Source organism: Scyliorhinus torazame, chromosome 3, assembly GCF_047496885.1.
Source record: "Scyliorhinus torazame isolate Kashiwa2021f chromosome 3, sScyTor2.1, whole genome shotgun sequence".
In the NCBI taxonomy this organism is placed as follows: Eukaryota; Metazoa; Chordata; class Chondrichthyes; order Carcharhiniformes; family Scyliorhinidae; genus Scyliorhinus; species Scyliorhinus torazame.
Genome location: NC_092709.1, coordinates 1,245,734 through 1,258,973, shown reverse-complemented (window position 1 = coordinate 1,258,973; position 13,240 = coordinate 1,245,734). Strand labels below are relative to the sequence as shown.

The 13,240-nt window shown below is 52.2% G+C and overlaps 1 protein-coding gene across 3 annotated transcripts in view; it reads right to left on the bottom strand.

Moving 5' to 3' along the window:
• Positions 1 to 13,240, bottom strand: part of LOC140408242 (polycomb group RING finger protein 3) — a 942,343-nt gene that overhangs the window by 766,716 nt on the left and 162,387 nt on the right. For all 3 annotated transcript variants that reach the window (XM_072495182.1, XM_072495180.1, XM_072495183.1), the window contains exon 3: positions 2,297 to 2,414. In XM_072495182.1, coding sequence (XP_072351283.1) covers positions 2,297 to 2,414 — 118 coding nt within the window. The remainder of the gene's footprint in view (positions 1 to 2,296; positions 2,415 to 13,240) is intronic.

The window sequence follows — 13,240 nt, the reverse complement described above, 5'->3', positions numbered from 1 at the left end:
GAAAAAGCATACAAAGTGGCAAACATTAGTGGGAGACTAGAGGACCGGGAAATCTTTAGGGGGCAACAGAAAGCTACTAAAAAACCTATTAAAAAAAGAGTAAGATTATGAGAGTAAACTTGCTCAGAATATAAAAACAGATAGTAAACATTTCTACAAATATATAAAACAAAAAAGAGTGGCTCCGGTAAATATTGGTCCTTTAGAGGATGAGAAGGGAGATTTAATAATGGGACATGAGGAAATGGCTGAGGAACTGAACAGGTTTTTTGGGTCGGTCTTCACAGTGGAAGACACAAATAACATGCCAGTGACTGATAGAAATGAGGCTATGACAGGTGAGGACCTTGAGGGGATTGTTATCACTAAAGAGGTAGTGATGGGCAAGCTAATGGGGCTAAAGGTAGACAAGTACCTGGCCCTGATGGAATGCATCCCAGAGTGCTAAAAGAGATGGCTAGGGAAATTGCAAATGCACTAGTGATAATTTACCAAAATTTACTAGACTGGGGTGGTCCCGGCGGATTGGAAATTAGCAAACGTGACACCACTGTTTAAAAAAGGAGGTAGGCAGAAAGCGGGTAATTATAGACCAGTGAGCTTAACTTCGGAGTAGTAAAGATGCTGGAATCTATCATCAAGGAAGAAATAGCGAGGCATCTGGATGGAAATTGTCCCAGTGGACAGACACAGCATGGGTTCATAAAGGGCAGGTCGTGCCTAACGAATTTAGTGGAATTTGTTGAGGACATTACCAGTGCAGTAGATAATGGGGAGCCAATGGATGTGGTATATCTGGATTTCCAGAAAGCCTTTGACAAGGTGCCACACAAAAGGTTGCTGCATAAGATAAAGATGCATGGCATTAAGGGGAAAGTAGTAGCATGGATAGAGGATTGGTTAATTAATAGAAAGCAAAGAGTAGAGATTAATGGTTGGCAATCAGTAGCTAGTGGTGTCCCTCAGGGATCAGTGTTGGGCCCACAATTGTTCACAATTTACATAGATGATTTGGAGTTGGGGACCAAGGGCAATGTGTCCACGTTTGCAGACGACACTAAGATGAGTGGTAAAGCAAAAGTGCAGAGGATACTGGAAGTCTGCAGAGGGATCTGGATAGGCTAAATGAATGGGCTAGGGTCTGGCAGATGGAACACAATGTTGACAAATGTGAGGTTATCCATTTTGGTAGGAATAACAGCAAAAGGGATTATTACTTAAATGATAAAATATTAAAACATGCTGCTGTGCAGAGAGACCTGGGTGTGCTAGTGCATGAGTCGCAAAAAGTTGGTTTACAGGTGCAACAGGTGATTAAGAAGGCAAATGGAATTTTGTCCTTCATTGCTAGAGGGGTGGAGTTTAAGACTAGGGAGGTTATGCTGCAATCGTATAAGGTGTTAGTGAGGCCACACGTGGAGTATTGTGTTCAGTTTTGGTCTCCTTACTTGAGAAAGGACATACTGGCACTGGAGGGTGTGCAGAGGAGATTCACTAGGTTAATCCCAGAGCCTAAGGGGTTGGATTACGAGGAGAGGTTGAGTAGACTGGGACTGTACTCGTTGGAATTCAGAAGGATGAGGGGGGATCTTATAGAAACATAAAAGATTATGAAGGGAATAGATAGGATAGATGCAGGCAGGTTGTTTCCACTGGCAGGTGAAAGCAGAACTAGGGGGCATAGCCTCAAAATAAGGGGAAGTAGATTTAGGACTGCGTTTGGGAGGAACTTCTTCACCCAAAGGGTTGTGAATCTATGGAATTCCTTGCCCAGTGAAGCAGTAGAGGCTCCTTCATTAAATGTTTTTAAGATAAAGATAGATAGTTTTTTGAAGAATAAAGGGATTAAGGGTTATGGTGTTCGGGCCGGAAAGTGGAGCTGAGTCCACAAAAGATCAGCCATGATCTCATTGAATGGCGGAGCAGGCTCGAGGGGCCAGATGGCCTACTCCTGCTCCTAGTTCTTATGTTCTTATTAGAGAGCATAGGTAAGCCCGCCGCCACCTTGTTGGGAAACCTGCTGTCAACCATTTCAAATTAGTTGTTCCTCAAAGTGCAATGGCAATAAGACGGCTTTCGTTCTCGTTCTCAGTTGACCTGTTCATTTACAAATGTGTCAGTGATTACTCCTCCATCTGAGTTAACAGTTCAACGTTTCATAAAGAGTTACTAGGTCAGTTAATCAGTGATTGTAACCGGCAATGTTATTTTTTAAAGAATAAGTAAATTCACACCTTTGAAATAAGCATTATTGAGTAATTAGTGAAACCGGGAACAATTTTATTCTGGTACATACAGGTATGTAGGCACTCTGTGACTGTGGTGGCATCAATCAAATATCCATTGCAAAGTTGACATGTGATGTGAGTATTAATGTCCCACAGCTTTATCTTCCGAGTCAACATCTTCGAACCCTAAAAACAAACAAATAAGATTTTCAAATAAAATTGTTACATTTTTATATATAATGAACGGCAATTGAGAAAAATCTCAAAGTGCAGAATTGCTTCAGAACAGAGGCCATTCGGCACATTGTGTTTGCACTGCCCCCTCCAAATGAGCATTTCATCAAGTGCCAGACCCCACATTCGCCCCATAACTCTGGTGATTGTTTCTTTTCAAATCATCATTTAATTCTCTCTTGAATGACTCAATCGAAGCTGCTTCAACCACGCTCCAACAGTGCAGCCACCACGCTCCAGCAGTGCAGCCACCACGCTCCAGCAGTGCAGCCACCACGCTCCAGCAGTGCAGCCACCACGCTCCAGCAGTGCAGCCACCACGCTCCAGCAGTGCAGCCACCACGCTCCAGCAGTGCAGCCACCACGCTCCAGCAGTGCAGCCACCACGCTCCAGCAGTGCAGCCACCACGCTCCAGCAGTGCAGCCACCACGCTCCAGCAGTGCAGCCACCACGCTCCAGCAGTGCAGCCACCACGCTCCAGCAGTGCAGCCACCACGCTCCAGCAGTGCAGCCACCACGCTCCAGCAGTGCAGCCACCACGCTCCAGCAGTGCAGCCACCACGCTCCAGCAGTGCAGCCACCACGCTCCAGCAGTGCAGCCACCACGCTCCAGCAGTGCAGCCACCACGCTCCAGCAGTGCAGCCACCACGCTCCAGCAGTGCAGCCACCACGCTCCAGCAGTGCAGCCACCACGCTCCAGCAGTGCAGCCACCACGCTCCAGCAGTGCAGCCACCACGCTCCAGCAGTGCAGCCACCACGCTCCAGCAGTGCAGCCACCACGCTCCAGCAGTGCAGCCACCACGCTCCAGCAGTGCAGCCACCACGCTCCAGCAGTGCAGCCACCACGCTCCAGCAGTGCAGCCACCACGCTCCAGCAGTGCAGCCACCACGCTCCAGCAGTGCAGCCACCACGCTCCAGCAGTGCAGCCACCACGCTCCAGCAGTGCAGCCACCACGCTCCAGCAGTGCAGCCACCACGCTCCAGCAGTGCAGCCACCACGCTCCAGCAGTGCAGCCACCACGCTCCAGCAGTGCAGCCACCACGCTCCAGCAGTGCAGCCACCACGCTCCAGCAGTGCAGCCACCACGCTCCAGCAGTGCAGCCACCACGCTCCAGCAGTGCAGCCACCACGCTCCAGCAGTGCAGCCACCACGCTCCAGCAGTGCAGCCACCACGCTCCAGCAGTGCAGCCACCACGCTCCAGCAGTGCAGCCACCACGCTCCAGCAGTGCAGCCACCACGCTCCAGCAGTGCAGCCACCACGCTCCAGCAGTGCAGCCACCACGCTCCAGCAGTGCAGCCACCACGCTCCAGCAGTGCAGCCACCACGCTCCAGCAGTGCAGCCACCACGCTCCAGCAGTGCAGCCACCACGCTCCAGCAGTGCAGCCACCACGCTCCAGCAGTGCAGCCACCACGCTCCAGCAGTGCAGCCACCACGCTCCAGCAGTGCAGCCACCACGCTCCAGCAGTGCAGCCACCACGCTCCAGCAGTGCAGCCACCACGCTCCAGCAGTGCAGCCACCACGCTCCAGCAGTGCAGCCACCACGCTCCAGCAGTGCAGCCACCACGCTCCAGCAGTGCAGCCACCACGCTCCAGCAGTGCAGCCACCACGCTCCAGCAGTGCAGCCACCACGCTCCAGCAGTGCAGCCACCACGCTCCAGCAGTGCAGCCACCACGCTCCAGCAGTGCAGCCACCACGCTCCAGCAGTGCAGCCACCACGCTCCAGCAGTGCAGCCACCACGCTCCAGCAGTGCAGCCACCACGCTCCAGCAGTGCAGCCACCACGCTCCAGCAGTGCAGCCACCACGCTCCAGCAGTGCAGCCACCACGCTCCAGCAGTGCAGCCACCACGCTCCAGCAGTGCAGCCACCACGCTCCAGCAGTGCAGCCACCACGCTCCAGCAGTGCAGCCACCACGCTCCAGCAGTGCAGCCACCACGCTCCAGCAGTGCAGCCACCACGCTCCAGCAGTGCAGCCACCACGCTCCAGCAGTGCAGCCACCACGCTCCAGCAGTGCAGCCACCACGCTCCAGCAGTGCAGCCACCACGCTCCAGCAGTGCAGCCACCACGCTCCAGCAGTGCAGCCACCACGCTCCAGCAGTGCAGCCACCACGCTCCAGCAGTGCAGCCACCACGCTCCAGCAGTGCAGCCACCACGCTCCAGCAGTGCAGCCACCACGCTCCAGCAGTGCAGCCACCACGCTCCAGCAGTGCAGCCACCACGCTCCAGCAGTGCAGCCACCACGCTCCAGCAGTGCAGCCACCACGCTCCAGCAGTGCAGCCACCACGCTCCAGCAGTGCAGCCACCACGCTCCAGCAGTGCAGCCACCACGCTCCAGCAGTGCAGCCACCACGCTCCAGCAGTGCAGCCACCACGCTCCAGCAGTGCAGCCACCACGCTCCAGCAGTGCAGCCACCACGCTCCAGCAGTGCAGCCACCACGCTCCAGCAGTGCAGCCACCACGCTCCAGCAGTGCAGCCACCACGCTCCAGCAGTGCAGCCACCACGCTCCAGCAGTGCAGCCACCACGCTCCAGCAGTGCAGCCACCACGCTCCAGCAGTGCAGCCACCACGCTCCAGCAGTGCAGCCACCACGCTCCAGCAGTGCAGCCACCACGCTCCAGCAGTGCAGCCACCACGCTCCAGCAGTGCAGCCACCACGCTCCAGCAGTGCAGCCACCACGCTCCAGCAGTGCAGCCACCACGCTCCAGCAGTGCAGCCACCACGCTCCAGCAGTGCAGCCACCACGCTCCAGCAGTGCAGCCACCACGCTCCAGCAGTGCAGCCACCACGCTCCAGCAGTGCAGCCACCACGCTCCAGCAGTGCAGCCACCACGCTCCAGCAGTGCAGCCACCACGCTCCAGCAGTGCAGCCACCACGCTCCAGCAGTGCAGCCACCACGCTCCAGCAGTGCAGCCACCACGCTCCAGCAGTGCAGCCACCACGCTCCAGCAGTGCAGCCACCACGCTCCAGCAGTGCCACATTCCACAGCCATCATGCTCCAGCAGTGCAATCACCACGCTCCAGCAGTGCATACCGCCCGCAGCCTCCACGCTCCAGCAGTGCCGCATTCCACAGCCACCATGCTCCAGCAGTGCATACCAGTCTCCACGCTCCAGCAATGCATTCCACAGCCACCATGCTCCAGCAGTGCATACCACAGCCTCCACGCTCCAGCAGTGCATTCCACAGCCACCATGCTCCAGCAGTGCATACCACAGCCTCCACGCTCCAGCAGTGCATACCACAGCCTCCACGCTCCAGCAGTGCATTCCACAGCCACCATGCTCCAGCAGTGCATTCCACAGCCACCTAGCTCCAGCAGTGCATACCACAGCCACCACGCTCCAACAGTGCATTCCACAGCCTCCACGCTCCAGCAGTTCATTCCACAGCCACCATGCTCCAGCAGTGCATACCACAGCCTCCACGCTCCAGCAATGCATTCTACAGCCTCCACGCTCCTGCAGTGCATTCCACAGCCACCATGCTCCAGCAGTGCATTCCACAGCCACCATGCTCCAGCAGTGCATTCCACAGCCACCATGCTCCAGCAGTGCATTCCACAGCCACCACGCTCCAGCAGTGCCGCATTCCACAGCCACCACGCTCCAGCAATGCATTCCACAGCCACCATGCTCCAGCAATGCATTCCACAGCCACCACGCTCCAACAGTGCATTCCACAGCCACCATGCTCCAGCAATGCATTCCACAGCCACCACGCTCCAGCAGTGCCGCATTCCACAGTCTCCACGCTCCAGCAATGTAGCCACCGCGCTCCAGCAGTGCATTCCACAACCTCACCGCTTGAATTTTTTTCCCGCATGTTACTTTTGCTTCTTTTACAAATAACTTTAAATCTCTACCCTCCCATTCTTGTCCTTTCATCAGTGGCATCAGTTTGTGCTCATCCTGCGTGATTTTGAAAGCCTCATTCAAATCTCCTTTCGGCTTTCTCTTCTCCAAGGAAAACAGTCCCAACTTCTCCAATCTGTCTTTTTTTTTTAAAAAACACATTTTATTTAAACTTGTATCAAAGCAAATAAACACCCCGGGAAACATTCTTCACAACATTCAACTATACAGCCTGTACAGATTGTTCTCCCACTCATTCTCGCCCGAGTCATATGCACCCTGTGCACCACCTTAAATTGTATCAGGCTCATCCTTGGACAAGAGGAGGTCCCGTTTACCCTTTGCAGTGCCTCACTCCATACTCCCCAATTGATCTCCATTTCAAACTCCGCTTCCCATTTCTCCTTGATCTTCACCACCCGCTCGCCTCCCTGCTCCCCCAGCCACTTATATATATCCCCAATTCTTCCCTCCCCTTCCACATCCGGAAACAGCAGTCACTCCACAAGGGTGTATCCCAGCAATCTAGAGAACCCCTTCCAGATCTTGATACCTGAACTCAGTACCCCTCGGCAGCTCTACCCTCTCCCTTAGTCGAGTCAATTTCGGCAGGAGAGGAGGAGCTGGTTTGTCAATTTCAGCGGGGGCAGTGCGGAAGTGATTGCTGGGAGGTAAGTCTGTCCTTTAAAAACACTTGTCTCTGCAGGGGCAGGCCAGTCCATTTCGGCGGGAGAGGAGGAGCTGGTTTGTCAATTTCAGCGGGGGCAGTGCGGAAGTGATTGCTGGGAGGTAAGTCTGTCCTTTAAAAACACTTGTCTCTGCAGGGGCAGGTCAGTCGATTTCGGCGGGAGAGGAGGAGCTGGTTTGTCAATTTCAGCGGGGGCAGTGCGGAAGTGATTGCTTAGTGTAGTGTCTCCCACCCGCCCTCCTCCTCTAACCTAATAATAAAACCCATTGGTGTGAGGTAAGTACCATATTTTATTATTAACACTAAGAAGGTAAGTAAGTGATTTTTACGTATTTTTACTTTTGTACCTTTTTCAAATTGTGTGTGTGTGTCGGGGGGAAACTGAAGTGACATCACAGAAAAGCTGTGGCCTGAGTGGCTGGTTGGGATTCTACACTAAATTTAAAAAACTGACCATTGGTAACTAGTTAAACAGAATTACTTAATTATAATTTAGAGGGATATCTAAGCCAGAGATCGGAGAGTACTATATTTAGCTTTCGCATTTCTATTAGAAATCTAGTGCTAGGAAACTGATAGTCAACAGTAACTTTGAAATTTTAAAAAAATATATTCAAAAAAAAAAAATAACAACATTTTTTTAATTTTAATTTTAATTAATTGACGCAATGTCAGTTAGAGGGGTGCTGTGCTCTGACTGTGAGATGTGGCAGGTCCGGGAGGCTTCCAGCGTCCCGGATGGCTTCATCTGCAGAAAGTGCACCCAACTGGAGTTCCTCACAGACCACATGGTTCGGTTGGAGCGGCAATTGGATGCACTTAGGAGCATGCAGGTGGCGGAAAGCGTCATAAATGTCAGTTATGTCGATGTGGTCACACCCAAGGTGCAGGCAGAGAAATGGGTGACCACCAGAAAGGGCAGGCAGTCAGTGCAGGAATCCCCCGTGGTTGTCCCCCTCTCGAACAGATATACCCCTTTGGATACTGTAGGGGGGGATAGCCTATCAGGGGAAAACAGCAGCAGCCAGAGCAGTGGCACCACGGCTGGCTCTGATGTTCAGAAGGGAGGGTCAAAGCGCAGAAGAGTAATAGTAATCGGGGACTCTATAGTCAGGGGCACAGATAGGCGCTTCTGTGGACGTGAAAGAGACTCCAGGATGGTATGTTGCCTCCCTGGTGCCAGGGTCCAGGATGTCTCCGAACGGGTAGAGGGAATCCTGAAGGGGGAGGGCAAACAGGCAGAGGTCGTTGTACATATTGGTACTAACGACATAGGCAGGAAGGGGCATGAGGTCCTGCAGCAGGAGTTCAGGGAGCGAGGCAGAAAGTTAAAAGACAGGACCTCGAGGGTTGTAATCTCGGGATTACTCCCTGTGCCACGTGCCAGTGAGGCTAGAAATAGGAAGATAGAGCAGCTAAACACGTGGCTAAACAGCCGGTGTAGGAGGGAGGGTTTCCATTATCTGGACCACTGGGAGCTCTTCCGGGGCAGGTGTGACCTGTACAAGAAGGGCGGGTTGCATCTAAACCGGAGAGGCATAAATATCCTGGCCGCAAAGTTTGCTAGTGTCACACGGGAGGGTTTAAACTAGTATGGCAGGGGGGTGGGCACGGGAGCAATAGGTCAGAAGGTGAGAGCATTGAGGGAGAACTAGGGAATAGGGACAGTGTGGCTCTGAGGCAGAGCAGACAGGGAGAAGTTGCTGAACACAGCGGGTCTGGTGGCCTGAAGTGCGTATGTTTTAATGCAAGTATTACGGGTAAGGCAGATGAACTTAGAGCTTGGATTAGTACTTGGAACTATGATGTTGTTGTCATTACAGAGACCTGTTTGAGGGAAGGGCAGGATTGGCAGCTAAACGTTCCAGGATTTAGATGTTTCAGGCGGGATAGAGGGGGATGTAAAAGGGGAGGCGGAGTTGCGCTACTGGTTTGGGAGAATATTACAGCTGTACTGCGAGAGGACACCTCAGAGGGCAGTGAGGCTATATGGGTAGAGATCAGGAATAAGGAGGGTGCAGTCACAATGTTGGGGGTTTACTACAGGCCTCCCAACAGCCAGCGGGAGATAGAGGAGCAGATAGGTAGACAGATTTTGGAAAAGAGTAAAAACAACAGGGCTGTGGTGATGGGAGACTTCAACTTCCCCAATATTGACTGGGACTCACTTAGTGCCAGGGGCTTAGGCGGGGCGGAGTTTGTAAGGAGCATCCAGGAGGGTTTCTTAAAACAATATGTAGACAGTCCAACTAGGGAAGGGGCGGTACTGGACCTGGTATTGGGGAATGAGCCCGGCCAGGTGGTAGATGTTTCAGTAGGGGAGCATTTCGGTAACAGTGACCACAATTCAGTAAGTTTTAAAGTACTGGTGGACAAGGATAAGAGTGGTCCTAGGATGAATGTGCTAAATTGGGGGAAGGCTAATTAGAACAATATTAGGCGGGAACTGAAGAACATAGATTGGGGGCGGATGTTTGAGGGCAAATCAACATCTGACATGTGGGAGGCTTTCAAGTGGCAGTTGAAAGGAATTCAGGACCGGCATGTTCCTGTGAGGAAGAAGGATAAATACGGCAATTTTCGGGAACCTTGGATGACGAGAGATATTGTAGGCCTCGTCAAAAAGAAAAAGGAGCCATTTGTCAGGGCTAAAAGGCTGGGAACAGACAAAGCCTGCGTGGAATATAAGGAAAGTAGGAAGGAACTTAAGCAAGGCGTCAGGAGGGCTAGAAGGGGTCACGAAAAGTCATTGGCAAATAGGGTTAAGGAAAATCCCAAAGCTTTTTACACGTACATAAAAAGCAAAAGGGCAGCCAGGGAAAGGGTTGGCCCACTGAAGGATAGGCAAGGGAATCTATGTGTGGAGCCAGAGGAAATGGGCGAGGTACTAAATGAATACTTTGCATCAGTATTCACCAAAGAGAAGAAATTGGTAGATGTTGAGTCTGGAGAAGGGTGTGTAGATAGCCTGGGTCACATTGAGATCCAAAAAGACGAGGTGTTGGGTGTCTTAAAAAATATTAAGGTAGATAAGTCCCCAGGGCCTGATGGGATCTACCCCAGAATACTGAAGGAGGCTGGAGAGGAAATTGCTGAGGCCTTGACAGAAATCTTTGGATCCTCGCTGTCTTCAGGGGATGTCCCGGAGGACTGGAGAATAGCCAATGTTGTTCCTCTGTTTAAGAAGGGTAGCAAGGATAATCCCGGGAACTACAGGCCGGTGAGCCTTACTTCAGTGGTAGGGAAATTACTGGAGAGAATTCTTCGAGACAGGATCTACTCCCATTTGGAAGCAAATGGACGTATTAGGGAAGAGGCAGCACTGTTTTGTGAAGGGGAGGTCGTGTCTCACTACTTGATAAGAGTTTTTCGAGGAGGTCACTAAGATGAATGATGCAGGTAGGGCAGTGGATGTTGTCTATATGGACTTCAGTAAGGCCTTTGACAAGGTCCCTCATGGTAGACTAGTACAAAAGGTGAAGTCACACGGGATCAAGGGTGAGCTGGCAAGGTGGATACAGACTGGCTAGGCCATAGAAGGCAGAGAGTAGCAATGGAAGGATGCTTTTCTAATTGTAGGGCTGCGACCAGTGGTGTTCCACAGGGATCAGTGCTGGGACCTTTGCTCTTTGTAGTATATATAAATGATTTGGAGGAAAATGTAACTGGTCTGATTAGTAAGTTTTGCAAGACGACACAAAGGTTGGTGGAATTGCGGATAGCGATGAGGACTGTCGGAGGATACAGCAGGATTTAGATTGTTTGGAGATTTGGGCGGAGAGATGGCAGATGGAGTTTAATCCGGACAAATGTGAGGTAATGCATCTTGGAAGGTATAATGCAGGTAGGGAATATACGGTGAATGGTAGAACCCTCAACCAGTATTGAAAGTCAAAGAGATCTAGGAGTACAGGTCCACAGGTCATTGAAAGGGGCAACACAGGTGGAGAAGGTAGTCAAGAAGGCATACGGCATGCTTGCCTTCATTGGCCGGGGCATTGAGTATAAGAATTGGCAAATCATGTTGCAGCTGTATCGAACCTTAGTTAGGCCACACTTGGAGTATAGTGTTCAATTCTGGTCGCCACACTACCAGAAGGATGTGGAGGCTTTAGAGAGGGTGCAGAAGAGATTTACCAGATGTTGCCTGGTATGGAGGGCATTAGCTATGAGGAGCGGTTGAATAAACTCGGTTTGTTCTCACTGGAACGAAGGAGGTTGAGGGGAGACCTGATAGAGGTATACAATTATGAGGGGCATAGACAGAGTGGATAGTCAGAGGCTTTTCCCCAGGGTAGAGCGTCAATTACTAGGGGGCATAGGTTTAAGGTGAGAGGGGCAAGGTTTAGAGTAGATGTACGAGGCAAGTTTTTTACGCAGAGGGTAGTGGGTGCCTGGAACTCGCTACCGGAGGAGGTGGTGGAAGCAGGGACGATAGTGACATTTAAGGGGCATCTTGACAATATATGAATAGGATGGGAATAGAAGGATACGGACCCATGAAGTGTAGAAGATTGTAGTTTAGTCGGGCAGCATGGTCGGCACGGGCTTGGAGGGCCGAAGGGCCTGTTCCTGTGCTGTACATTTCTTTGTTCTTTGCTCCTCAAGTCTGGCGAACCCTTCCTCCAAATACAAATCCCTCACCTTGACCAGCCCCACTTCCCTCCACCTCCTGTATACACTATCCACCCCCTGGCTCAAACCCATGATTCTCGCACAGCGGAGTGAGCACCGACATCCCATCCACCTAAAATGCTTCCTCAGCTGATTCCATATCTTCACTGAATACCTAATCTGAGCCATTGGCAATGCTGCCGACACCATAGCCCTCAAACTAGACCCCTTACAAGATTCCTCCTCCATCCTAACCTACTCTACCCCTTCTCCTTCCCACCACCGCCGCACCTTGTCCACATTCGCCGCCGAATAATAATGAAGCAAGTTTGGCAACGCCAACTCCCCCTGCTGCCTCTGCTGCAGGGTCCTCCCACCCTCTGCAACTTCCCCACCTATACAAAGTCAGAGATGATTGTTTTCACTTTCTGAAAAAAGGCCTTTGGTATAAAGATTGGGAGAATCTGAAAGATAAACAAGAACCTCGACAGAATATTCATTTTCACCACTTGGACCCTCCCCGCCAAAGTTAAGTGCAGTGTATCCCACCTCACAAGACCCTCCCTGGCCTCCTCCAACAGCTTCGTTAAGTTCACTTATGGAGCCCCGTCCATTCCCTCGCTACCTGAATCCCCAAGGACCTAAACCCATCCCTCGCTACCGTAAATGGTGTCTCCCCCTAAATTAGCCCGCTGTGCCAGCTCATTCACCGGGAATACCTCGCTTTTCTCTACATTCAGCTTGTATCCCGAGAACCCTCAAACCTCCCCAACAGGCCCATATCCTTCCTATACTCTCCAACGGATCCGAAACATACAGCAAGAGGTCATCGGCATAGAGCGACACCCGATGCTCCCTCTGTCCCCTCACTATCCCTTGCCACTCTGCCGACCCCGAGAGCCATTGCCAATGGCTCTATGGCCAGCGCAAACAGCAGCGGCGACAGCGGGCATCCCTGCCTTGTACACCTGTGTAAGTCAAAGCTTTGTGAGTTCATATCATTCGTCCTCACCCTCGCTCTTGGCGCCACATTCAGCAACCGCACCCATGCCACAAATCTCAGCCCAAACCCAAACCCTCGAACAAGTACCGCCACTCCACCCGATCAAATGCTTTCTCCGCGTCCATGGACACCACCACCTCCGGTACCAGAGCTCTCGACGGATTCATCACCACATTCAACAGCCGTCTTATATTACTCGCGAGCTGCCCGCCCTTCACGAAGCCTGTTTGATCTTCTGCAATCACCCCCGGAACACAATCCTCCATCCTCCCCGCCAACAACCTTTGCCAATACTTTCACATCCGTGTTCAATAGTGATATGGGTCCATACGACCCAAAATCCACCGGATCCTTCCCTTTTTGGGGGGATTAGTGTGATTACTGCCTGCTTCGTGTCCGGCAACTCCCCCTTCTCCAGCGCTTCATTAAATGCCCCCAACAGATGTGCTGCCAGGTCCGCGCAAATTCCTTATAAACTTCTGCCAGGTACCCATCCGGGCCAGGGGCCTTTCCGACTTCATACCCCGATACTATCCAGCAACCTCGCTCAGCCCCAGGGGCTCTTCCAAACACCTGCTTCTTTGCTTCCGCCATCTGGG